General features: G+C 37.7%; 4 protein-coding genes across 4 annotated transcripts; 2 read left to right on the top strand and 2 right to left on the bottom strand.

The window, feature by feature from the left end:
• Window positions 1–1,268, top strand: LOC9310633 (NAD(P)H-quinone oxidoreductase subunit T, chloroplastic). The gene is made up of 2 exons (XM_002874520.2): window positions 1–669; window positions 749–1,268. The coding sequence occupies exons 1-2, from the start codon at window positions 350–352 to the stop codon at window positions 1,170–1,172; spliced, it is 744 nt and encodes a 247-aa protein (XP_002874566.1). The 5' UTR covers window positions 1–349; the 3' UTR covers window positions 1,173–1,268.
• A 14,517-nt stretch (window positions 1,269–15,785) lies between these two features.
• On the top strand, window positions 15,786–19,062 carry LOC9308511 (ran-binding protein 10). The gene is made up of 10 exons (XM_002874519.2): window positions 15,786–16,178; window positions 16,772–16,918; window positions 17,012–17,098; window positions 17,196–17,241; window positions 17,630–17,706; window positions 17,825–17,981; window positions 18,102–18,170; window positions 18,255–18,314; window positions 18,429–18,515; window positions 18,621–19,062. The coding sequence occupies exons 1-10, from the start codon at window positions 15,856–15,858 to the stop codon at window positions 18,909–18,911; spliced, it is 1,344 nt and encodes a 447-aa protein (XP_002874565.1). The 5' UTR covers window positions 15,786–15,855; the 3' UTR covers window positions 18,912–19,062.
• A 117-nt stretch (window positions 19,063–19,179) lies between these two features.
• On the bottom strand, window positions 19,180–20,241 carry LOC9308510 (nucleoside diphosphate kinase 1). The gene is made up of 3 exons (XM_021021746.1): window positions 20,112–20,241; window positions 19,926–19,974; window positions 19,180–19,700 (listed from the first exon to the last, which is right to left on the bottom strand). The coding sequence occupies exons 1-3, from the start codon at window positions 20,160–20,162 to the stop codon at window positions 19,354–19,356; spliced, it is 447 nt and encodes a 148-aa protein (XP_020877405.1). The 5' UTR covers window positions 20,163–20,241; the 3' UTR covers window positions 19,180–19,353.
• Window positions 20,242–24,526: 4,285 nt separating this feature from the next.
• LOC9308509 (putative F-box protein At4g09190) lies at window positions 24,527–26,316 on the bottom strand. Its single transcript, XM_021023186.1, has one exon. The coding sequence runs from the start codon at window positions 25,869–25,871 to the stop codon at window positions 24,705–24,707; it is 1,167 nt and encodes a 388-aa protein (XP_020878845.1). The 5' UTR covers window positions 25,872–26,316; the 3' UTR covers window positions 24,527–24,704.
• Window positions 26,317–27,141: the final 825 nt, after the last annotated feature.

Genomic DNA, 27,141 nt, shown 5'->3' with positions numbered 1-27,141 from the left:
GCACACATTTGTTGTAAAATATACCATACATATTTGAACTCCTCTTCCAAAGAAGGAAATCATATCTCTCTAAATTATGTGATCCTCTTATTGTCTCTCCCCCTCAAAGTTTTGTATTTTATATCTTTACGCTTCATACATGTTTACAAAATACATTTTTTTTGTTGATCTGTCTTTATTTTAATTTTTTTTGTTCCTATGGACACTAGATACAAGATATAGGACAATAAAGATATAAAGAAAATCCAGACCACACATATCATGAGGTTGTGGAACAAGTTTCTGCGGTAACAGAAACCAAAAACATGAAGGGAAAAAAAAAAGAACAAACTATCTTCAACACAGAGCCATGGCTTCAGCAACTTCTACCTATGCTCGAACGTCCTGCATTATCCTTCCCAAAATCCAAAACGGCACGCATTTCAGGGACGATACAAGAGCATTTAGAAGGATAACGGCAAGAAGAGTGACGTACGCGTCACAAGGCCCGACAAAACCGCCAAAACCATCGCCAGGAGTAGACACAAGAATCCACTGGGAAAGCCCGGACGAAGGCTGGATCGGAGGAAGATCCGACCCGACCAAATCCGTTGATGAGGACAAAACCAATCTCCTTAGTGATGAAAAATTTGCAGAACTAATCAAAGACTCTTTTGATTCTCATTACCAGTTAGCAAAAACAAAGATTTTCTTATTACATATCTTTTTTTTTTTCTTTTTCATAATTTGTAACTGTAATAATTTTCAGATTCTTAGGTGTTTCAACGGATGCTGATCTAGAAGAGATAAAATCTGCGTACCGAAGATTATCAAAAGAGTATCATCCCGACACAACTTCATTACCACTTAAAACAGCTTCAGACAAGTTCATGAAACTAAGAGAAGTGTACAATGTTTTGAGCGATGAAGAGACTCGAAGGTTCTATGACTGGACATTGGCTCAAGAGGTCGCGAGTCGTCAAGCTGAGAAGATGAGAATGAAGCTTGAGGATCCGAAAGAGCAAGATTTTAGGGGCTATGAATCAATACCTGATATGGTTGACCGGTTAGGTGGAAGAAACATGGAGCTTAGTGATCAAGCCATGACTGCTCTCACGTTCGATATTTTGATCATATTATTCGCGGTTTGTTGTATAGTGTTTGTGCTTGTTTTCAAAGATCCTTCTTACTAGGTAAGGGGCTTTGTATATACAAAGAAGATGGAAGATTAACAAATACAGGTTATAGCAAAAACTGAATTAAACAAGTGGTCTAGTGGTTATGTTTCATCAGCTTCATTTTGGACACAACAACAAAGATTTTAAAAGATCAAATGTCAAAAGGGAGTAGCTTAAATTTTCAAGAACATACGTAGAAGTTTTAATGTTTTTTGAGTTTTTTTTTTCTTTCTTTTTTCTGCTAAACTATCTAACTTTGTTTTATACTTCAGCTTGCTAATTCACATAGTCATATACTTCACTTCAGCATGTACATAATAGATAAACAATTGGAAAAAACTAGTCATTTTCGATAACCAATGCGAAATAAACTAGTTTTTGGGAACACAAGCTTTCAAGTTTTATGTGTAGAACTTAACTTAATCCTCCTTAGACGTGTTCGATGAGCATTACGTTTTTAGCGAGTGGAGAGGTAGGGATAATTAAGGGTGGAAAATATGCATTATGATCAATCAATTGACTAAGGAACTACCCCATGATCAAACCTACACACAATTGGTTAAACTTGTACTTGACTTTGGGAAAGTACTTGTTATATTGATGAATGAAGTACAAATAAAATCTATCTCAACTAGTAATTGGACATTGCAAATAGAGTCTGGCCTTGTCAACTAACAATAAGAATTTATATTGCTAATAATTCTAGTTGTTGGCCGAACTCTTCTTCGCCTTTTGTAGTTGCTCGTCTCTCATTCTAGCCAGCATGATCACGTCCTTTACGGATTGAGGGCGAAACATCCGAATACTATCTGAAATTGATGTGTGAAGACCTCCCATGAATGTTCCCACCAAGGCTTTTTGTGTCCAACCGTTGACCTTACTTAAAAGACGCTCGAACTCCCGTAAATAGTCTTGGAGGCTACCCGTTTGTTTAATCTTGCATAAAGCTTCATCGAAATCTTCGGTTGCACCAAATCGAACCAACATCTCGTTTTCAAATACGTTCCAAGTAAGGACCCTATTATCTTCCTTAATTGTCTTGGTCATTGATAGCCACCACTGGTATGCTTCGTCTTCGAGATGGTAAGATGCATATTGCACGCGAAGATGATCCTCCGGTATATCTTGATACGCAAAAAAACTGATTCGCCTTACTCAGCCAAGTTGTTGGATCTCCTGTTGAGAATTTAGGAAACTCCAAGTTCGTGAACTTTGTTTGGAACATGGCTTGTGTTGTAATAGTCTCAGTGAGCTGTTTTAGTGAGCAACTTTTTCATTGAATCCAACATGCATCTTCACGAGCTCCTCTTGAACGTCGGCTAAGCGAACTTTGAGTAGATCAAGTCTGTCTTTGTTACTCGCATTCATCCTATGAATTTGTGCACTGGTACTAAATCGAAACAAGGATGAAATTTGATAAAAACAATAGTTAATTTGTAGAGAAATTATGTGCTTATTATTTTTATTTTTGATCCTTAAATAGGATCCTTAAAAACAATTGATTGTTTTCTTGTAGATATACAACGTGGAAGTGAATATGGGAATATGGATTCCTACAAAACAGGAGACTGGGAAAAGTGGTTCCTACTATCTTTAACGGCAATAGTATATGATGAGAAACAAGAAAGACAATCTTTTTTGCTTGATTAGGCTCAGACCTCTTTTTTTTTTTTTTTGTCGTCTTAATATTAAACCAAAAGGAGTTTGTAAAACAGAGGGATACGAAACAGAGCAATTGAAAAAATAAAAACAGAGCAAAAGAAAACCAATCAACGTCGATCTCGCCGCTCATCCTCAATCCGGTTATGCAGCCAAGCCGGACCACCTCGCGCTAAGTAGGAAGTAAACCGTCCTTCTCGAGTAACACTACAAGCAATCTCCCTAGCCAAAGAATTGGCTTTCGGTGAAGAGAGGTGAAAACTAACCTCCCGCATCACCCGTATTACCTGTTGTATCTTTATAAGCTGAGAACGGTATTTAAGATACTCGTCTGGTCTGCGTAACGCATCAATAGCCGCACCACAATCTGACCATAATTCACACGATTCTATACGGATATCTTTTAAACCACAAAGACACCAAAGTATGCCATGAAGCTCCGCAGCGAGACGATTAAACATAGGAATAAAAGCATCCCGCGCATGAAAAATTGCATCCCCCGCGTGATTCCGTACAATCCAGGCTCCTCCAACATGACATGAGTCCTTGATCCAAGAAGTATGAATGTTACACTTTATTTTCCCAAACGCCGGTTTAGTCCATAACTTCTCACCCACCATTTGTCTCTGGTTTCTTAGAACATTTCCTTGCTGAGAGAGGATATTTTGCTGCAGCCACTCTTTTGCCTCTTCCAACGCTGTAGCCACAACAAAATGTGGAGAGTTAGTCTTCGCCGCGTACAGAGTAGAGTTCCTTGCCTTCCAAATCTCCCACAACAACCAAGGGATAGCCTCCCGCAGCTCTTTATCTAGATCCTGCTTCTCCATTAAATTCAAAAGATAATCAATCCGTTCAGTGATGGAGTTAGACGATCCATATGGCCACAAAGGCAAGCCTGTGATAATCCAGACATTGTGAGCCAAGTAAAAATCAAACAAAACATGAGAGATTGTTTCATTTGTCCCATTACAGAGTTGACACACTGGATTAGTATTAAGACCGTGTCTCCTCAAGCAATCATCAATCGCAAGGGCACCCGATAAGACTCGCCATAAAAAAACTCTGATCTTTGGAGCTGTAGAAACCTTCCATACCCTTTCTTTAGTCTTGTTAGCTGCTTGTAAATCTGCAGGGATAACCTCCATAAGTTCCGCTTCCCTCGTGAGAACCCAATTGCCACTCTTTACAGAATAATTCCCATCTTTTGTGTAGGCCCAAGCACATTTATCTAATACACTAACTTCAGGCGGAAAGGATCTAATGTGGGTAACATCGCAAGGAGGAAAGATTTCATTCAGCCTTTGAACATTCCAGTCACCCTGTGATGTTATTAAAGATGACACCCTAAGGTTTAAATCCATCATTAGCTCCTTGTTAATCGGTCTCCTTGGGAATGTGTCTAAAATCCATTTATCCACCCAGACATAGGTATGTTGACCATCCCCTATAGTCCTCATGAGACCTCTTTCAAGAAGTTCTCTACCAAATAATATGCTACGCCATGCATAAGAGGGTCTATACCCAATTTTCGCATCTAGGAAGCTTTTATTTGCAAAGTACTTAGCCTTATATTTGCAAAGTACCAAATAATATGCTACGCCATGCATAAGAGGACCAAGTTCATTTCTACGTAAAAGCGGTCCGTAGTTAGTCCACCGTAGACTTAGCTTGTTCTATTTTTTTCAATCCACATTCTACGGATTATAGTTTTTGAATGATAAATAAAAAGTGGTCCGAACCATTGATAGTATGATTTTAACTAAGATCAATTATCCTTAAATCACTATCATGTCATTGCAGTATTTAAGGTGTCAATCCAAATGGGTGTGATGCTAGCAATCAAGATGCAATCAGATATCACAGAGTCAAGCCAAGTAATAACAGGTTTTGATGTTGTCAACAGCTCTAGTGTTCATTCAGATAACAGAAATTCTAACAATAACAGGCAATATACTCGACCAACACAGCTTGATGCCAAGCACTGGGTGTGGTCGAGTATCAGGTCGAGTAACTTAACAGAAACTGTAAACTGGGTACTCGACTGCACAGTTTGTTACCAAACTACTGGGTGTGGTCGAGTACTTCAAATGAAACAGGCTAGAAATGATAAAACTAAGCAACAAGTGACAAGATCAAGCAATCAAAAGCGATGTAAACAAAGAAATCAATTGGAAGAAAAATTCCCGAGGATGGGGTAATCGAGTAGTGAAGTCTCCTTAATCTAACAGGTGGTTAACATGCTCAACAAACTATCCTTAGACAACGAGTTCAATAACCAAATCCAAGTGCTACCGCAACAGAGATCCTCAAGCAAAGCTAGTCCAAGACTCAATCACCATTGACGAGAGCTAACTTAACAGGCATTACGAAACAACAAGTCTAAGCCAAAACGCTCCCTGTAACCAATACCTTGGTACAGAGCCACGAATCTCTGGAATTAGTGGTTCAGACATTTCATCGAACACCTTTTGGGTGCGGAAATGTCTGGGCTCAGATTCCAGTTGATCAGAAAGCAATCAGCATTAAGAACAACTAATCCAGAAGGGATCTACCGATCAAACTCAACCACCTATTAGATTAAAGATTCTAAGCTACTCTAACCCATCCTCAAGAACCCTAATCACTACTCAAAATTCATAACCAAGAACACAAACCCAGAAATGCATAAAAACTTCATATTAGCAAGATCTCAACAAGATGAACAACTTTGTAGAAGAAATCAAAAGCAAATACTCAATAGATTAAGAGAAATCTGGATTACAAAGATGAAGAATACACTAATTGTTCTGCATAATAAAACTTAGACTGAAAATTATGAGAAACAACCTATTTATAGCAAATACTAGGAAGCCCTAAAACACAAAACGATAAAGTTTTAAAGCGGTTTACGGAGATACTCGACCCTTGTGATCGAGTAGAGAGGTTGAATAAAGTTGGCGCCTTTGCGATTTCTTGCTCTGGGCATGGTGAGATCGAGCACTTGGGTCGAGTATGTGCTCGAGTTCTGCTTCATCTTCTTATCTTCCTTATGCTCAATGTCTGGTTGAGTTGGGATCTGAGAAGACTCTGAAGCTTATGATCAAGTGGCTGCGGGGAGGTGGTGATCGAGTGGTTGGTCGAGTGATCTGAGGGAAGCTTGCTGGGTGTACTCGACTGACACGATCGAGTGGCTGATCGAGTGATCCAGATACACAAGGACGCTGGGTTGCTCGATCACACGGTCGAGTATGATGACAGAGGATGCGATCAAGTGTTGATGGCAGGTTGTGGTCGAGCATCTGCTTCAGTGTTGTGGTCGAGCATCAGCTTCAGTGGCCAGGATGATGGTACTCGACCTCGTGGTCGAGTATACTGATTGGTTCCGGTCCACTTCCTCCAATTTGCTCACCAATAGCTCCAAATCACCTGAAAACAACACGAATATGCAACATGCATGCAAAACTATCCTAAACATGTAAAGTGATGACAAATCATGAGAAATGGTATGAAACAGTGGTGGAATGATGCTAAAGTGACGACAAATGAAAGTTCAAAACAAGTAAAATATAGACATATCAACTCCCCCAAACTTAGTCTTTGCTTGCCCTCAAGCAAACAATTAAGAACAAGCTGGAGGAGAGGTTTGAAAGCGGGGATTCAGAACCAAAGCATGCAGACAAAGCAAATGAACTCAATGTCCAAGTTAGTAGTTGTGGAATGCATAGAGACCAAACTCTACTTAAAAACTTTAGCCATATTCATCACAAGACAACCTAACACTTGTTCCAATCTACACACACCTTCAGATCATCAATTCCCCTTAACATTGATTAAGTTCAAACCATGAATCAAGCAAAACATTGTTGAAGAACTCATTTGGTTTTAAGGACAAGGCTGAGAAACAAATATGGTTCCTCTGTAAATGGTTTCAGACTTTTTCACAGTAACAGGGAACTCTCATGAATAGACAAAGCTTTAGTAGAATGCTAAAGGTTAGAACCAACCTACGCATACAAGAACAGACCCCATCTACCCAAATAACCATAAGTATATCAAACTCCATAGATGGTCCTATCTCTAAACCCAGAAATGATCCTAATTCTACCCTTTGCACTCAAGGCATGCTTCAATAATCTCTTGGATCAACCCATTCTTTCTTTTTGGTTTTGTTCTAAGGAGAGGTTTTCTTTTAGACTTTCTAGCGGATTGGGACTTTCTTTAACAACTAAGGCTCTTCTTTTCATCTCATGACTTAAGACATTTCTAGGCTTTTGCCTTTCTTTTTACTTTGCACATAACCTAACTTCTTTTATTTTCAAGCTTCCCAAATCCTTTACTAGACTAACATGATATTCTTTTCTGTTTCACTTCCATCTCCTAAGAACAATAACACTTGTCTTTCTTTCTCATTTTCTTTACAAACACATTCCCAAACCCAAAGTAAAACACCCACCTAGTCCTATCTAGCCCAAAAAGCGTGGACTAGAACTACATGGGATACCATTCTTGTCGGTTCATACCTAACACTTTCTACCAAGCTCAATCCGGAAATAGGCCTCACACAAAAATTTATTCAGGGCTTGAAAGAAAAGTTAGGTTCAGGGTAGGGAAAACTGTTCCAATAATGGGAATCAGCTACTTGGATTAGCAAGAGTGGTGGAAGGTGAAAGAAAATCCAAGTATGTATATTGGTAGCCACAAGTTCAACAACAATGCAAAGACATGATAATTACAAGTCAAGTTCAGGTTCATATAGATAGGGAAAAGAATCACATCAAGCATGCTTCAATTAAAACAAGAGAGTCAAGTTGTGAATTCCAAATATGGTGCTGTCTTACTTCAAGTTCTATCACAAGCATTAAACAACTAACAACGAGGGCATTGAATTCATTCAGTAAATGAGCAAGCTTACAAGGTTATATCATCATCATCCCCTATGCATATGCAACAATCCTATATGAAACATTCTAGACTCAATCCTAAAATGACAATGCAGCCACTCTGTTTTTGTGAAATCTTTTTTCAATGACATGAATGCAGACAATAAGTACAATGCAAGAAAAATTTGAAAACAAGAACAAAGCAAACACATCAGATACTTCCTGAGCCCTCCCCCAAACTTAAATCACACAGTCCTCTTTGCGACCAAAAATTTGGAAGAGAGTACTCAAGACAACACCAAATAAAGAAAGAAAACAAGAGATGGTATAAACAATGGTGGTTGAGTGTGGTACCTCAGTTGAAGGTCCTGGAGATGTAGTCATCCATCTCCTCTCTGGTGTATTCCCATGGAATGTTGGGACCTTGTTGTTGCTCTCCCTCCTCAGGTGCATGGTGCTCGATCTCAGGGTCGGCTTGGCGGTCAGTACGGCGGTTGAGTGGTCGCCTAGCATTGAGGAGCCTCGCCTTACTGCTGGAGCGAACCGGTGCTTGCTTCCTTCTTCTTCTGTGCTCTCTAGGTTCGTGAGAAGAATGTCTTGCTGGTGCGTGGGAAGTGTCTGCTTCCCTTGGTTCATAGGTGGATTGCCTGGGCACTTCGTAGACGTCTTGAACCGGTTCATAGGTTGATTCCCTTGGTGCATCTGAATCATAACGTCTGGAGTATATCTCTTCAGGAGGGTTTACCCTTGGTGCAGTAGTGCTAGTAGAGGAGCGGTTTAACTTCTTCTGTATGGATGTGTACATCTTGAAGCACTTACCAATGAACTTGTCCTGGAACTTGCACCAGGCTTGGAGCTTGCCGATCTTCTCATGACTCTCTGTGAGACTCTTGCTCTCTCTTGATGGCGAGATGTGCTCAGCGAAGTGGAACCTCCTGGTGTTATATTCCTCTATATCCAGGTCTGCTTCTTTTTCCTCAGCTTTGTTTTCTTCAGCATTGGCTCCTTCTTCTTCAGCAGGTTGAACAACTTCGTTCACGCCATAGAGCATCTGAACAGGTGGCCTGAAGTCAATATTTCCTCTGTCTGTGATCGTGGTGTATGCCTAGTGAGGGAGGAGAAACTTCGCCCCTTCTGCTTCTGGAAGATCAAATATCCAGGCATACCTTCCATCCAGCATTCCCCAAGCCACTGAGGTAGTCTTCCTTAAATGTTCAATGTCGACCCATTTTGGAAGGACTTCTTCTGATTCTAAAGGTACTCCACATGCTAGCAATATGGGTGTTATCAGCCCACCCATACACAATTTTCCTTTAGTAGTTTTCTTGGCATTCGTCACTGCCCATGATTTGTAGCTCCACAGGTGCCCGAGTAAGGTGCCCAACAACACGGTATTGTTTTTGGTTACGCCCAGGGTTTCCTGCAGTGCCATCACCATCACTTCCATCTCTCCGTTGGTGATCGTACCGGTTATTTCCCTTGCGAAGAGAACGCTGGCTAGGATGCGGTGGAAGTAGCGAAGGACTGGGCTTCTGATGGTGTTGCTCTTGGAGCGGGAAGAGAAGAACTTGACGTCATCTCCTATTGTTTCCCAGAGTCCAACTAACTCCTTTCGGTCAACACGGTGGCCAGTGCCTACTCCGCTCTGAAACTCGAAGAGAGATTCCAGCTGTTTCATGGTGAAGATGTAATCTTGGCCATGGATAGTGAAGGTCAAGTAACCGAGCCCGTAATCCCTTTCTCTCTTCTTCTTCTTCTCGGAAAAGATCTCAACTTGGAAGGAGGAGAGAAACTGGATTGTTTCCTCCTTGTAAGCGTTGTAGGGATGGTTCATGAGGGAGAATAGACTGGTTTGCTCACAGAGATACTCGATATCTTCATAGATACCGAGCTCCACCATCGTCCCTGGATGCAGGTACCTAGTCCCGACGAAGTGATGACGCCTGAAGAGCTCACAGTACTCTTCCATTGAGATTTTGTTCTTCTCCGTCTTCCAAGGCTTCGTTACAATGTCCTTCAACGAACTGGATATCTCCATCATGGTTTTCTTGCTGCGGGCGATGTCGTCTCTAAGCCTAGAGTACTCTTGACCTTCTCTTTCTGGAAGAGATGTAGACCATGACTCGTCTTCGTTAACATTGTAATCGTGATCCTGGCTAGAGGCGTAGCTCACCTGGTCATTGTATGAACTCATTTTTTTTTTTTTTTCGAACTGAATGAATCAAACTCAAAGCTACAGATTAGTAGGTTAGTGAGTCCAAACAAATCAAAACAAAGATAGAAGAAAGAGTTAAAGTTTGGGTGAGACAACGGCTTGAGTAAACCTTAGAATATAGCTGATGGGAGCGGTTCTGGGGCTGCTTGGTCGAGTAAGTGAAGTAAGCGAATGGTGGTAGGAATGAGCTTGTGATCGAGTAAACGGAGTGGCAGAAGTGTTGGAGGCTGCGATGTTGGTTTTCTTTGAACGATTTAAAGAGAGAAGTGAGCTTTGTAGTGAGAGGTAGAGCTTGGAAGTGTTTGTATATATAGGGGATTGGTGTGAGTGTTGCCCTTGAAGATGTGGAGGAGAATGAATGAGACTTTAGGGTTGAAATCATGTGGAGGGGAGTGGAGTTCTCATTAAAAACGTGGGGGAAGGAAGTGGGTGAGTTGGTGGCTTTAGCTTGGTTGGAGACATGATGGGATGCCTCCATTGACTCAAGTGGGGAATCTCTTTAAACACCATTAGCAGAATCGCAACTTATTAGACTTGATTACTGTACCTCCAAACTTGTTTTAACACTTGATCCTTCTTCTATTTTTCAGCTCCAAGACAATCAAATTGCACCAAACTGACCATTATACTCGACTCTCCTACTCGATGGCGGAGTCTCCAGGTGCAACAAAAGATTTTCAAATTTTTGGACTCCACTGGGCTGATATACTCGATCTCAAGGTCCATGGTAAAAAAAATATTTACTCTATCTCCAGATTGATTCTCCATTCCTGAGAACCACAAACACTACCAAAACAAATAAAAAATAACAAGAAAGAAAAATTATTTACAGAGATAGTCATGGGACTTCCTCCCAAGTGAGCTCGTTTTAAGTCATTAGCTTGACTTCCTTACTCCCTTAAACATCAAGAGGGTCCTGGAGATGAACTGAGGTCACCTCTGGAAGGATTTGATCTGCTAAGTATTTCTTGAGTCTTTGGTCATTCACTGTGAAATCTCCACTCTTACCAGCTAGAGTGACTGCTCCATAAGGGCGAACTTCAGCAACACAGAAAGGACCAGACCATCTAGACTTGAGCTTGCCTGGAAAGAGTTTTAGGCGAGAATTGAATAGCAGCACTTGATCACCAACTTGGAAATCCTTGGTGATGATCTTCTTATCATGGAAAAGCTTAGTCCTCTCTTTGTAGATTTTAGAGCTTTCATAAGCTTCTAGGCGAATCTCATTAAGATCATTCAGTTGGATCAGCCGCTTCTCATCGGCGGTTTTGATGTCAAAGTTTAGGAGTTTCACTGCCCACATAGCCTTGTATTCGAGCTCAACAGGTAAGTGACAGGATTTTCCATAGAGAAGGTTGAAGGGAGTTGTACCAATAGGGGTTTTGAATGCTGTCCTGTAAGCCCATAGTGCATCATCTAGCTTTGCAGACCAGTCTTTCCTTGTAGTCCCAACAGTCTTCTCCAGAATTACTTTTATCTCCCTATTGGAGATCTCAACCTGACCACTTGTCTGTGGATGATAAGGAGTGGCTACCTTATGCTTCACTCCGTGCTTCTTTAGTAAGTTCTCAAAGACTTTGTTGATGAAATGTGTGCCTCCATCACTGATGACAACCCTTGGTATACCAAATCTTGGGAAGATTATGGTTTTAAACATCTTCAGAACCACCCTGGAATCATTAGTGGGACTTGCAATGGCCTCAACCCACTTGGACACGTAGTCTACTGCTACTAAGATGTATTTGTTCCCATAGGAAGAAGGGAATGGTCCCATAAAGTCAATTCCCCAGACGTCAAAGATTTCGACCTCTAATATAGGATTTTGTGGCATTTCATTTCTCCTGCTGATGTTTCCCTTCCTCTGGCATGAGTCACATCTTGAAATGAACTGCTGGGCGTCTTTGAACATGGTTGGCCACCAGAAGCCTGCTTGCAGTACCTTAGATACTGTCTTGAATGTCGCGAAGTGACCACCATATGTTGAACCATGGCAGTGAAGCAAGATGCCTTCCACTTCCTCCTCTGAGATACATCTTCTGTAGATTTTGTCTTTACAGAGAGTGTAAAGATATGGCTCATCCCAGTAGTAGTGGTTGATATCTCTGAAAAACTTCTTCTTTTCATAAATGGTCAGGTTAGGAGGCTCTACTCCGCAGGCCAAGTAATTGACATGATCAGCATACCATGGAGATCTTCCTTCAACAGCATTCAGTTGGTGAAACTCATTCCCACTGTAATTCTTGCCAAAGAATTTTGTAACCATGAGTTGCTCCTCTGGCATCGAATCATCAATATGGACTTCATCATCAATCCTCATCCTTGATAAATGATCAGCTACACCGTTCTCTATACCGTTCTTGTCTACTATTTCCATGTCAAACTCTTGCAGAAGTAGTATCCATCTCAATAGTCTTGGCTTAGTGTCCTTCTTTGCATAAATGTGTCTCAAGGCTGCATGATCTGTGTAGACTATGACTTTAGAACCCACCAAGTAGCTCCTGAACTTTTCAAACGCAAAAACCACTGCTAATAACTCCTTCTCTGTTGTGGCATACTTCACCTGAGCATCATCCATTGTTCTACTTGCGTAGTAGATGACATGGAGCTTCTTGTCAATCTTCTGTCCCAAGACCGCTCCTACAGCGTAATCTGAAGCGTCACACATGATTTCGAATGGATAGTCCCAGTTTGGAGCTTGGACTATTGGAGCTGAAATCAGAGCTTCCTTGATGAGTTGAAAAGCTTTCAGGCATTCCTCATCAAAATCAAACTCTGTTTCCTTGCACAGCAGCCTTGTCATCATTGGTCTTGCCAGCTTGGAGAAATCCTTGATAAACCTTCTATAAAACCCAGCATGTCCCAGAAAACTTCTCACATCTTTGACACTCCTAGGTGGTTGCAGCTGCACCATTACCTCAATCTTTGCTCTGTCAACCTCTATACCCTTCTCTGAAATCTTGTGCCCCAATACAATGCCTTCTTTGACCATGAAATGGCATTTTTCCCAGTTGAGTACCAAGTTTGTCTCCTCACACCTAGAAAGTACCCTACACAAGTTTGACAAGCAAGAAGAGAAGGAGGAGCCATACACGGAAAAGTCATCCATGAATACCTCAACCATCTCCTCAATTAAATCCGAGAAGATAGAAGTCATGCATCGCTGAAATGTAGCTGGTGCATTACAGAGACCAAAAGGCATTCTTTTATATGCAAAGGTTCCATATGGACATGTGAATGTAGTTTTCTCTTGATCATTAGGGTGAATTGGTATTTGAAAGAAACCACTATAACCATCAAGAAAGCAGTAGTATGGGTGATTAGCTAACCTTTCTAGCATTTGATCAATGAATGGAAGTGGAAAATTATCTTTCCTAGATGCAGAATTCAACTTCCTATAGTCAATGCACATTCTATGTCCAGTTATAGTTCTAGTGGGTATGAGCTCATCCATATCATTTTTTACAACAGTCATACCTCCTTTCTTTGGAACACAATGAACTGGAGATACCCAAGTGCTATCGGAAATAGGGTAAATTACACCTGCTTCCAATAGTTTAAGTATCTCCTTCTTTACAACTTCTTTTAAGTTAGGATTCAACCTTCTTTGGGGTTCAATGCTTGAATAAGACTCATTTTCAAGATGAATGCGATGTGTGCATAAACTAGGTGAGATGCCCTTTATATCATCAAGTGAATAACCAATGGCTCTTCTATACTTTTTCAGTTCAGTTAACAGAAGATGCACTTGTTCATCAGTTAATGCATCATTCACAATGACAGGATATGTAGAGTTGTTACCTAGAAATGCATACCTGAGTCCTTTGGGAAGCGGCTTAAGTTCAACTTTTGGTGCTTTGAGTTCAGACCAGTCGTCTGATGTTTGAATGATTAGCTCCGCAGGGATGTCAACTGCTGTGATCGAGTGTTCAGTCGAGTAGGTGCTCGAGTGAGCAGGTTGAGTCTGAGTTGAGTCCTCGTCATTCACTGCCATTACCCCTGTTGCTGACCCATTCAATTCCTCAAAGGATTATGACTCTTCTACTGCTTTGTGTGAGTCCAACAGCTTCTGGTAACCCAAAGTCTCCAAGTGTAAAAACCCATCTTCACCATTCTTGGTTAATGCACTCTTAAGGTGATCTTCTTCTACTAGTTCTTCCAGTAACTCATCAGCTAACTGATCCATTTCTTCAATCCAAAAGAGTTGCCCTTCTATAGTAGGCTTCCTCATTGCATCTTTAATGTCAAAGGTCATCTTAAAATCCTTACCAAGGTTCAGATCGATCTTCCCCTTCTTGACATCAATGATAGCTCCAGCAGTTGCCAAGAAAGGTCTTCCCAAAATTAAAAGATCCTTGGGTTCTTCATCCATCTCAAGCACTACAAAGTCAGTTGGTATCTCCACAACTCCTATCCTGATTGGTAAGTCTTCAAGTAGCCCATGAGGTATCCTTACTGATCTGTCAGCAAGAATAAGGGAGATGTTGCAGGACTTGTATTGAGTGAATCCTAATCGCTTAGCAACAGAGAGTGGCATGAGACTGACAGATGCTCCTAAATCACATAGGCACTTGTTGAAAGCCAATGGACCTAAGGAGCATGGTAGAGTAAATGAACCAGGATCACCAAGCTTCTTTGGAATGATCTTCTTTTGTATAATAGCACTGCATTCATGACTCAATACTACCATTCCTTGCACTTCTTGAATTCTTTTCATGATCAGGTCTTTCAGAAACTTGTGGGAATCCGGAATAAGCGCGAGAGCGTCGACAAGAGGTATTCTTAATTCAACTTCTTTGATGTTCTTGGCAAACATAGCTCTATACTTATCTACCAATGCTTTCTTGTGTCGTCCAGGGAATGGGAGTGGGGGTTTGTAAGGAGGAGGAACAAAAACCTTCTCCTTGTTCTTAGCAGCAACTGGTTTAAAAGCAGCAGATGATGTTACTGAAGTTGGTGGTCGAGTAACACAGTCGAGTAGGGGGTCGAGTACTTCTGTTGGCTTGTCAGCTTGATCTTCATTGAGACTGAAATCCTCCCCATCTTGGTCTGCACTGTCCTCAGTGGCTGGCTTAGGTCCCTCTCTGGTTGGAAGTTCTTTACCACTGCGCAGGGTGATAGCATGTCACTAACTGCAGCAACTATACGAACCCTACATGTCACATGTGATTGGAAAATTTTCAATCTCTTAAAAACGGGTCAGATTCAGATGTATGACTCACTTTAAGAACTCATCAAGTGAAGTAAACAAGTTCAAAGAAACCAAATAAACACTAGTATTAGACAGTTAGACTAAGTATTGTCGTATAAATTTTGTTTAATAGTGTTATATACGAGAAACTCGAATCCAAGCTTTGTTTGTAAAAGAAAATTCAGATCAATGATATTTCAGGAGATTTTTTTCGCTAAAATCCATAAAAAAAATTGAATAATGTATTTTTTTGGTCAGTGTACTTTTTTTCTTGTACTTTTTTGTACTTTTGGTCACTAAAATTCAGTTATTATTGGTTTCTTGTACTTTTTTTTCTGGTTAAGTTGTTGCGGATAAACCGATGGTAACTGAAAATCGAAATCAATATTGTTTATATGGTTTAAATTGATTTAATTTTCTAAATCCGAGAAATCGATCCGAATTCAAATCGAACCGAAAAAACGCTGTTTTAAATTAAAACTGAAATTCAAATCGATATCTTTGACAGAAAAATTCAAAACCGAACCACAATGAAAACTGTACTAAACCCTCCATAAAATTTGGATACCATTCCATTACTCATTACCGAACCGAACCGAATAAATCGAATCAAAACCGAACCGAAATCTTGGAACTTATAAAACATGTTTCTTTTTTTTTTTGGGCAAATAAAACATGTTTCTATAAGAGATCATTTGAAAAAAAAACAAAACAATTTTGATTTTATAATCACGAATCAGAAATTTTTAGGGTTTCCATATATTCTCTGCGATTTGAATGAACAAATCCAACTTCATTCACAAATTTCGTCACTCTGCAAAACCATATAAAATGGAAGACGAAGAAGAAGAATCACCAACGGAGCTAAACACGATCAATGGTTTAAGCAGTTTTGTAGTTATCTCTCCCGATAAGCTATCTCTCAAATACACTGGCGTTTCTCAACACGGTCACGATGTCGGCGTTGTTCAAGCTAATAAACCTGCTCCGTGTAATCGTATCGCTTATTACTTCGAGATTTATATCAAAGATGCTGGTGTTGAAGGACGTGTCTCTATTGGTTTCACTACTGATAGTTTCAGAATTGCGAGACATCCTGGGTAATTGTTTGATCTTCGTTTCCAATTTTGCGTTTAGAGATTCGATTATGCTTTGATTAGGTTCAGGAAAATCTCTAATTTGGTTTAATTTTTGTGAGTTTTGTTTAGGTTTGATTAGGTTTAGGACTATATGAAATTTGATTTCAATTGTGTGAGTTCTATTTTGATTTGATTAGGTTTAGGAATATCTGGAATTTAATCATATGTATATGCTCTGTTTTATGGTCATATGAATCACTAAATCGGATAAAATTCAGAATTCCGAGACAGCCTCGGTATTGTTGATTTTCCGTTTCCGATTATTGTGTAGACTTGATTCTTTGATGAAGTAATTTGATTTGGTGTTTAATTCAATCGTGTTTCTGAGAGGAAATTATGCTTTGATTAGGTTCAAGACAATCTGAAATTTGGTTTAATCGTGTTTCATTCGTGTTAAGTTTGATTAGGTTCATGAGAATCTGAAATTTGTTTCAATTGTGTTAGATCTATTTAGATTTGATTAGGTTGAGAAAAATCGGAAATTTGTTTCAATCGTGTTATCATCTATATCAATGTTGCTGAGCATTCAAATTGTGTCTATTTCTTCTGGTTAGATGGGAACTCAACACTTGTGGTTATCATGGTGATGATGGACTTATATATCTTGGAAAACGACAAGGTGAAGCTTTTGGTCCGACTTATACAACCGGTGATACAGTTGGTGGTGGTATAAACTATGATTCGCAGGAATTCTTTTTCACGTAAGTCATAATTGTTTTGCTATCAACTGAAAAGAAAGATCAAGATCGTTTTCAAGTTGCAATTCTGACATATACTCGTTTACGAGATGCTAGCGTAAATGGAACTCTTGTAGGGACAGTCTCGAAGTACATCAAGGGTCCTCTATTCCCTACTGTAGCTGTACATAGCCAAAACGAGGAGTATGCTCTTTTTTTTTTAATTCTTAATATCGATGTCAGCGTGAATTATTTCAAATGCTTGAATGTGTTCTTTGTATAATTTGCTGAATCTTGGTAGGGTTACCATCAACTTTGGGCAGGAGAAGTTTGCTTTTGATTTTAAGGTAAGATCCTCTTGCATTTGAGTGGAGCTACCAGCTCTTAGTTTGAGTTATTTGAAGATGGGATATTCCGAAGTACTACCGAATAGTAAAGAAACATATGCATCTTTTCGAAATGGTACAAACATATAATGTGGCACTAGGCAAGTGTTTCTCTGTAAAATATTTCGTCCACGATTGTATGTTTAATGATATTCCCTGATGATTAAGCATCACCTCTTAGACTCTACGATTAAGATTCATATAGTCTATAAGAAAGTTGAGGTATAGGTTAGATGGTAATTTTCTTACATGTTGTTCCCTTACTGTCGTAGTTATGTTTTTGTTTGACGGTAAGGTTCCAGGAGCGATTACGTGTGATTTAGCTGTTACCCTTTTTCTTCTGTGTTAGGGATATGAATCAGCGGAGAGGAATAAGCAACAAATAGCTATTGAAAAGATATCCATACCTTCGAACATGAGTCTTGGGTGAGTACACTCTTGTTCTGTAGTAACTGAGGTGAAGCTTTTGTTCTTCTATTCTGTTATCGGATTGGTAATGAACTTTCTGCATAGCTAAAAGCTTCAGATTTATTTTGGTCATCAGGCTTGTAAAGAACTACTTGCTTCATTATGGGTATGAAGAGACTTTTCATGCTTTAGACCTGGCTACTAACAGTACAGTTCCTCCTATTAATGGAACACAAGAAGATGGTATTGAAGATACATCATATGCATTGCATGAGAGAAAAAATTTTAGACAGGTATTGAATTAGACAGTTATCTTAACCTTTTTTACTTCTTGTCCAAAATTAAAAGAAAACTTCATTACTAGTACATCTGTTTTGTTAGTATTGAACTGATCCATACTTCGGTTGGTAAAGCTTATAGGGAAGGGTGAGATTGATGCTGCTCTTGCGAAACTCCGAGATTGCTATCCCCAACTTGTACAGGTGGATTGAGGAACGAGTCATATTGTTTTATTCATATTGTTACATTGAAAATATGAACTCTTACCTCAATTGTATCATCTGCAGAACGATAAATCAGAAGTGTGCTTCCTCCTTCACTGTCAAAAGTTCATTGAATTAATACGGGTATGCTCTTCAGTCTTCATTCCTTAAATATTAAGTACACATTAGATCCACTGCGGTTAGACTCTCTCTTTTTTAGTAATTACTCTGGAATAATGTGACATACACATACTTTAGATTGGAGCACTCGAAGAAGCTGTGAAATATGGAAGAGTGGAATTAGCCAAATTCCTTGGTTTAGCTGCTTTCCAAGTCATTGTAGAGGTACTGATGCTTCTGCAACCTTTAAAACGTGATGGATTGGAAAATTTTCCGATCTTTACTGGTTTCAAAAGTCAAGAGATGAGATTATCTTGTTATCTATTATAGGACTGCTTTGCTCTGCTAGTGTACGAACGCCCCCAAGAATCGAATGTAGGGTATTTCCTAGAAGAGTCTCAAAGGGAAGTAGTCGCAGACGCAGTGAATGCTGCTATTTTATCTACAAATCCAAACAACAAAAATCAATTGCATTCTCATCTAGAGACACTTCTCCGACAGCTAACAGCTGGATGTCTGGAACTGCGGTCACTTAACGATGGTCAAGGGGAAGCGTTCTCGCTTCACCGGCTTCTTACGACCACCAATTGGAAGAGGACAAAAAAGACTGGTAAGCTTTAGCTGTTCATATTTGGGATCAAACTTGGCTTTGATTGTTGACAGTGGTTGAACCTGGCATTTGATTTTTTTTTTTTTCTCTAAGAGTTGAAGAACACCTAAGAATTGTAAAATTTATCTATTTATTTAAATTTGGCTTGACATTATTCAAACAGCTTTGCTTGATTTAGTAGGCAAATCGAAGTGTTTATTACATATCAGATAGAAATAAAGTGGAACAACACAATGGTAGAAGTTAATGTTGCCATCAACCGCTAAGCTAAACGAAACAGAAGGGAAGATTATTTTTAGATCATATTGAGTAGTTGTTGTATCCATATGTAGCAAATACGCAATGTAGAGGAGAATAAGATTCAACTTAAAATATAGAAGTCTGATCATCAAAAAGCAAGCAATGTCGATAATGTCGAAAACACACTACTGAAAAAGCAACAGATCAACAAGATCATTCATAGATCCAAGGGTGAACACTGCTCTGCCAGTTGACAGGTCCATCAGGGAACCACAAAGCAATCTCCTTTCTCGCACTCTCGACAGCGTCACTCCCGTGGATAACATTCCTGCCAATGTCAATAGCAAAGTCCCCACGGATAGTTCCAGGCTCAGAGTTTGCTGGGTTGGTAGCTCCGATAATCTTCCTTCCCGTCAACACAACATTCTTTCCTTCCCAGATCATGGCAACAACAGGGCCAGACACAATGTAATCAACAAGTCCACTGAAGAAAGGCTTTGAAGATAAGTCCTCGTAGTGCTTCTCAGCAAAAGATCGCTCTACACTTATCAACTTCAGACCTGTACACACAACACATTCTCAGATACTAAAATCCAAAATCTATTACACAACACATAATCTTTGTCAAGCCAAGCATAACCATAACCTCAGACATGTCCACAATTCATTCTTAGGCACAGATACTATAGTCTAAAATCTATTACACAACATAGAGAATCTAGACAAACCATAACCTACTACAATTATCTGATCAATCTAATAAGTTTGGTAATCGAAATCCTTACCTTTCAAAGTGAAACCCTTCTTCTCAAACCTGGAGATGACTTCACCGATCTGAAAAAAAAGGACAAAACATATACAAATCTTTGTCAAGTCTTGATTTTTAAGCAGAAACAATCCAAAGAACTGAAAAAAACAAAACCAAAGTCACATAAAGATTCTTATGTATTAAGAGGGAAAGGGAAGCTTACGAGTCCTCTCTGGACGCCGTCAGGCTTGATCATGATGAAAGTTTGCTCCATTTTTTTGCTTACTTGTGACTCGTAGGAGGCAAAAAGAGTTATATATACTCTGCACAAATTTGTAGCCCTAATTCTGTTGAAGAACATTCTAGGGCTAGAATATTCGCTGCATCTTTAGGTGTTATTGGGCCTTCACTATTATTATTTTAAGGCCCAATTATAGGAAATATTTGTTATATGTGGGTTAGAAAGACACAAAAGGTTTGATCACACCACTAAATGATGCATTCTCTCATGTTGAAGATAGGAAAGTCGCCGTTTCATACCCAACCTAATCAGCAGTGTTCGATTCATACATGACAGTTTACTCTGTGCCAATACATATCCAACCTTTTAAAAAAAATCAAATTTCATACTCAAACTTATCAAATCGTGTAAAATCACACATCTCTTGTCTCTACTGCTGACGTAGATGCCGCCACGTCGTTGATGACGTGGTTGCCACGTCCTTCATAACGTCGTTGCCACGTCATCATCATTTTAAACAAAAATAAAAACTAATTTATTTTTTCTCATTTTTTTCTCCATCACTATCATCCGACGGAACTGTGAAAAAAATTATATATTTGATGTAAGAATTTAAAATCTTCTTTGCGAGACTTATAACTAATATTTCAACCGAAACTAATATTTAAACCGAGTTATTCTTCGTCTAAAAATCTTCAGATCGCTTTCAATAAAAAACATTAACCCTACAATAATCTTATATATTAATCTTTAAAGACATTGTTTACATTTATTGTCATTTGATAATTGTATTTTAAGAACAAAATATAATTTCTTATAAATTAATTATCATTGGCAATTAGGGTTGTTTGAATATATATATATATATATATATATATATATATATATATATATACATACATATATATAAAAAAAAAAGTTAAGATACAAAGACAATATTACCATTGATAAGAAATTGTATTTTGTTCTTAAAATACAATTATTTTAATGGTAATATATGTAATTAAGTTCTCTTTTTTTTGTTATCAACTTAAAAATGTCTTTCAATTAATATAAAAGATTATTGTACGGGTTTATGTTTTTCACTAAAAGTGATTTGAAGATTTTTAGAAGAAGAATTTTGAATTTTGGGTTTATAAACTCAATTTAAATATTACATTAGGTTGAAATATTGGTTATAATTCTCGAAAAGAAGATTTTAAATTCTTACATTAAATATATATATTTTTTCACAGTTATGTCGGATGATAGTGGGGAGAAAAAAATGAGAAAAGAAAAAAAATTAATTTTTATTTTGTTTAAAATGATGATGACGTGGCAACGACGTCATGAAGGACGTGCCATCCACGTCAGCAGTATAGACAAAAGATGTGTGATTTCACACGATTTAATAAATTTGAGTATGAAATTTGAATATTTTAAAAGGTTGGGTATGTATTGGCACATAGTAAACTGTAATGTATGAATAGAACACTGCTGTTTAGGTTGGGTATGAAATGGCCGACTTTCCGTTGAATATATATACAACACACTTTCACAACAAAATTATAGTTTATAGTTTTAAATATTTTTAATTTTATTAATATATGTATAAGGTATATAATTTTTCTTAAAACAATCGGCTATAAGAAAAAACAACCAACCAATATATAAGTTGCAAGTTTTAAGGTGTATGCAACCCTATGTTTTAAACGATTTGAGTTTTATGATTTTGATGATTTTAAGTGAATTTAGAGTAGTTGTTATTGTTTGATAGAAAATCCTCCCAAATTACACTTAAAATCATGTTATTTAGATTTATGTGTTTTCAAATAAGGAAATCCTCAAAACTAATACCTTAAATTCATTACGAATCTAATGCTTTTAAATGTTTTCAATAATACTGGAATGTAAATTATTTTTTCAAATCACTAGTTTAATAACAGTATATTTTAGAAAACGTTTTTTAAATCCATGATTGAATAACATATGATTTGTTAAGACAAACCACTTAAAAAGTTTTGTTGAATACATCCCCTGAATAATCAAACTATTTTTTTTTTTTTTTGTAATTTTTACTTATTAGTTTAGGACTACAATGTCATTAAATATATTTATCAATATATATATATATATATATATATATATATATATATATATAAATAATGTATATATCAAATATTTAAAATTATTTAATTTCTTTTGTTAAATTTTCTAAAGCTTATTTGATTTAATTCTTTTTTGACTGTTAGATTGGAGTTGGGTTGGTTCACCCAATTTGGTGATTCGAAGTGAACATTGAAGAAGAATTAAAATACTCCATATGATTTAGAGAGTTTGTTGTTAAAAATGGATATAAGGATTTTTACATTCTATCATCTTAAGATTAATTCTCTTCTTCTTTATTCTTGAATCTCATCGCTCATATAAAACTTGAGATTGTACACTTTTGTATAATGAATTTGATCACACCGATTGGAGTGAACATGTTAAACAAATTTTTTGTGTCTTTCGTTTCCTATGATTTCTAATTTTGTTAACATTTGATTAGTGAGATTTGAATGGGTTCGTACTTCTTGGATGATTTGCGACTTTATACAAAGAGATGGAGAATGTTGTTTTTTTTATTCAGAAGTCACATACAACATTTATAACCTCTCACAAACATACTTGAATGCAAGTAGGAGGAATTCAATCTAGAAACTACATGCATGATTGCACATAAATTGTTCAATGTAGCCAATTACTTCAAAAATTGAAAAAATGATCTCAAACACATTGGTCAATTGAAATTAAAAAGATTCCCATGTCTCGCAGCATCACTAATGGGTGAGTGTCTTTTTCTGTCAGTTTGTAATTGTAATTCTTGTTTCTGTTTGTGCTAAAGCTTTCTTTTTTCATGGCTTGTTAAAACCTACCTCATTTGGTATGGATATGAAGATACCTTTAGAGCTTTCAATCTGGCTGCAAGTATAGTTCGTCATACTGATATTGCACAAGAAGATGGTTCTGATGAGTTTGAATTGCATCAAAGGAAAAATATCATAGAGGTACTTTTCACTGTTATAGTGAATTCCTGAACACAGACCAGCGATCTTCTTCACTCAAGCGAGTTCTCAGACAGTTTGAAGTGACCGGCTCACTCTACGCCCGTCAATGAAATCGTAAACTTTTTTTTTCTTGATACTAGCTAGTCTTTGTGTAAGTTTCAACGTTCTAAAAGTAAGAAGTAGAGATCATACATATCTCAATATCCATCAATGCATGTACTTCGTAATCTTTGTTTTGCTTATCTTAGTTATTCTATCTTTCTCTCTTACCTAAAATGATGGCTGCAAAGTACTTGACGGATCAATTTAAAAATAGACTAGTCATAAACATAAACTTATATTTGAGATGGCTTCAAATATGAATCTTAAAACTATTTGTAGTATACATCTACACTCACCTGGGATTCAAATTCCTAAATATATTTCAATGTTGTTTTTTTTGGATTACATGTGAATTAATTTACCAAAAAAATGAACGGTTTAAATTACATTTACTTGCGCATAGAGACTTGAGAAGGAAAAGAACAGATAAATAAAGACTATAACAGAAGCAGAAGCAGAGAGGCGAGAAAACATTTTTTTACGCATAAGTAGTGAACCAAAGAGCAAACCTTTCCTCTATTCTCTGCCAAGTCGACTTGAAAACCTCAGCCACAGTTGAGGAGGTGCTGTTGTGAAAGCATGTTGTTGAAAATTCATAAGCCGTTTAAGCTTTGCTGAGCTTCTTGGTGATTCTGTGATTTCTAAAGCCAAGACGAACATTAGGTAAGCAGACTGCCTTCCAAGAAACTTAAGGGCCAGTGTGCTGAAGTAGAGAACCAGATCACAAAAACCTGTTACAGAGATCTCTATATACAAGAAGTTGAGAGTACTACAGTAATCTACTAGCAAACGATAGGGTCTTCACTGCTCAACTGTTGAATCTACAAGTGATAGAGTCAATGAGTGAGGAATACTCTGAGATCCTCTTTCAAGCAGCTATATATAGTAATGAATCATACTTCAAGCAGCTTGGTGATGTTTAGGCCCCCTACCACGTATCTTCTCTCCTAGATATACTCACACACGTTCATTTTCTTTATGAAGTTTTCTTGCTTGTGCGGATACATATTTATAATCAAGAAAAGTATGTTCTTGAGTTCTGCGGATGAGTTGTGTTTGTAAATTGTATATTTTGTGCGTACGTAAGCAGTATCCACATAAAAACATGTTGCGATTAAGGAACTAATTATATAAAAACAAAATATATTTTCTTGAGTTCTGCTCATGAGGTATATTTATTCAAGAACATTATCTAAATATAGTTTTATGTAAGAAGGTAGAACCAATATAGAAGACTAAGCTAAACATTTTAGTGATGTTCTTGGGTCAGAGTCAGGTATTACTTCACTACCACGATATTTTAAGGAATTTATTATATCATGACAAAATCCCTCAATTGGATTCAGTGAGTCAGTAATTAAAAGAAAAACTCTTAACAAAATTTGCATAACTTGAACAAAAGAAAAATGAAGAAAACTCTTACAACAACATGGTGATCAGACCCTCAAATCTCAATGTGACTTGGTATGACAGTCAAGCCTTTCATAAGATCAGATCCAACTTCATCAAGTCGCCTAATATCGTCAACGGCAATTCCTCCATACATAACTACCCTCATACTGTTTCTCTTCGGATCAACATACAAAATACGGAACCAATGATATAAAATCCTTTCTGAAACCGTAAGTAAATAAGATCTATAAGATGTGTAAATGAATTCACCAGTATGAGTAACACCCTTCAACTTCCATCTCCCTTTGATGAATTCACGATGTGAAGGAAATTGTTTAGATATCCATTGTTTGTGATTCTCAGCATCCTCCAAAATCCATAATTCAACTCCAGAAGCAATGGAACTTACCAAAGCTAATCTCCCCTCATAACATGACCAAAATGTAGCTATGCTATTTTTCTTCGGATGTTTAATCAAACTGAACTTTTCAGATCTTAGATCAAAACTCATTATGGCAAGCTCTTGTCTTAAACCATCACCAAAAGAACCTTCATAGTAGATGACTCCATCAATGCATTTTGCACAACCTGTCACTTTGTAATGACTAAGGAAGCCTTTAGTTAATATTCTCCATGATTCTTGTGCTCCCAATGTAAGAATCCCAATCTTGTTTCTCTCTTTAAGTATGCATAGTACTTTGTACTTACCGTTGATCGGATCATATCCCAAAAATCCCGTTAGGGGTCTGCCTTCGTTGCTATCAAGTTTCGGTAACGTGTAGAAGGTTTTCATGATAGGGTTTCTAATAAACATGACATTTGTAGAAGTTTCCAAGTAAATCAAGCCGTGGACGGATTCATAACGTTGAAGTTTACCATTATTGGGGATTGTAAATTGAAAATTCTCCACTCTAGGACAAGTCTTCTTCTGGTGTACTGGAGACGCAAAACAGAACAGCTTGTCGTCTTTTCTGAAGTTTAGCAGAACACAAGGCCGCGATGACAAGGACCGTGTCACGACAGAGCTGGTGAAATATGGAGTGGTGGTGGTTGAAGACCAGAGCTTAGAAACGGACCTAAATCTCACAATCGATTTTGATGGCAGTCTTGAGAATATCTCCACGATTAAATCGAGAGGAATATGCTCTCTTTGAGATCTATCATTATCATCTGAAGATTGTGTTGTTCTCTGGATTTTTCTCATCCTTGATGGCTCCATAGTTTTAACTTTTAGAACCCTAGCTTGTTCTTCCGTTTGTTACAATGCTTGGGTGTTGAACCTTGAAAGTATCCGGATCCGTTGTTTTTGGATATCCGAGTCCGTAAAATTTTCTAAAAATATTAAATAATAAAATAGTTGGGAGTTTGCGCGAGAAAAAAAAAAAAGCATAATTTGAAGGGTTTTAACTTTAACAAAGCTCTCTTCTCTTCCATTTCTCTGTTTAGTGATTTTTTGAAGTTTGATATTGACAAAATATCCCTCCTTGTTTATAAAGACAAACTTCACAAATGTCCTTGTTTTCACCAATAGCAACAACTATGGTTTCATCTTTCAGTATACTTTCAACATATAAAAAAAAGTCGTTGTTATAACAGTAGTGGGCATAGAACCAGTGGGAAAATATGTGGTCTTATTTAGCTATCATATAAACCTTATATATATGTCGGTGAAGATTAAATTTAAAACAAAACAAAAAACAGAAAAAGAAAAACTTTTTTTGTGGGTATCTTTGAAAATTTGACTTTGTATCTTTGGTAAAAATATGAGGCCTACATGTCATTGTAATGTTTAACTTTATTATAGACTCTATATTCAAAAATTTAGGCAAAGTTCCAAAAATGGTTGAATGGGACGAAACAATCCGTGTGATAAGTTCTATATGCTATAGTTTGATTAATGTTATAGCGGGACAATCAAACAAGAATAATAGCAAGACTATCATTTTCAGAATTTATTGTAAGAATTTTCTTGTTAACTACAAGATTGATATCCCCATTTTAGTGTTGACTCATTGATTGACCAAGAGACTAAATGGTGGAACATAAAACGAATTCAAGATCTAATTAAGTATGAAAATAACCATCAACAACCATAGTTTCACCATTTTAGTTGACTAGCTCGTAACTGAGACAAAGAAGTATAATACTGACTCATTTCCCTCAGCACATGTGGTGAATTTGGACTTTCTATTTTGGAGAGTTCTAAACCAAGATGGAACAAGGGAACGTAGTGGTTTCTACCCTTAGTTAGCTTGGTATAACTAGAAAACGATGGATATAACTAAATATGTAGCAGCCAGATCTCCTTAACAAAATATTTTGTGAGCGGGAGATGAACACGAAGTTTGGATGCGAGTCGTTAGCCAGGCATGTTCGTGAAGGCATGGAAGTCGTTCCAGAGCTTATCATCCCTCCTATGTTTTGAACTCCCTTGTTCTTTGTTTTCAAGTTGATAGTTCATGGAAACAAATTAAACCTAAATGCGCAGC

This window comes from Arabidopsis lyrata (assembly GCF_000004255.2).
Source record: "Arabidopsis lyrata subsp. lyrata unplaced genomic scaffold ARALYscaffold_6, whole genome shotgun sequence".
In the NCBI taxonomy this organism is placed as follows: domain Eukaryota; kingdom Viridiplantae; phylum Streptophyta; class Magnoliopsida; order Brassicales; family Brassicaceae; genus Arabidopsis; species Arabidopsis lyrata.
This window is presented reverse-complemented; position numbering and strand designations above follow the sequence as displayed.

Coding starts and splice junctions, on each gene's coding strand:
- LOC9310633 (XM_002874520.2), top strand. CDS start 350: ATGGCTTCAGCAACTTCTACCTATGCTCGAACGTCCTGCATTATCCTT. Junction 670..748: donor TCTTTTGATTCTCATTACCA/GTTAGCAAAAAC, acceptor AATAATTTTCAG/ATTCTTAGGTGTTTCAACGG.
- LOC9308511 (XM_002874519.2), top strand. CDS start 15,856: ATGAACAAATCCAACTTCATTCACAAATTTCGTCACTCTGCAAAACCA. Junction 17,099..17,195: donor GTACATAGCCAAAACGAGGA/GTATGCTCTTTT, acceptor GAATCTTGGTAG/GGTTACCATCAACTTTGGGC. Junction 18,171..18,254: donor GCTATCCCCAACTTGTACAG/GTGGATTGAGGA, acceptor TATCATCTGCAG/AACGATAAATCAGAAGTGTG.
- LOC9308510 (XM_021021746.1), bottom strand. CDS start 20,162: ATGGAGCAAACTTTCATCATGATCAAGCCTGACGGCGTCCAGAGAGGA. Junction 19,975..20,111: donor ACGGCGTCCAGAGAGGACTC/GTAAGCTTCCCT, acceptor CTTTTTTTTCAG/ATCGGTGAAGTCATCTCCAG. Junction 19,701..19,925: donor GAAGGGTTTCACTTTGAAAG/GTAAGGATTTCG, acceptor TTGTGTGTACAG/GTCTGAAGTTGATAAGTGTA.
- LOC9308509 (XM_021023186.1), bottom strand. CDS start 25,871: ATGGAGCCATCAAGGATGAGAAAAATCCAGAGAACAACACAATCTTCA.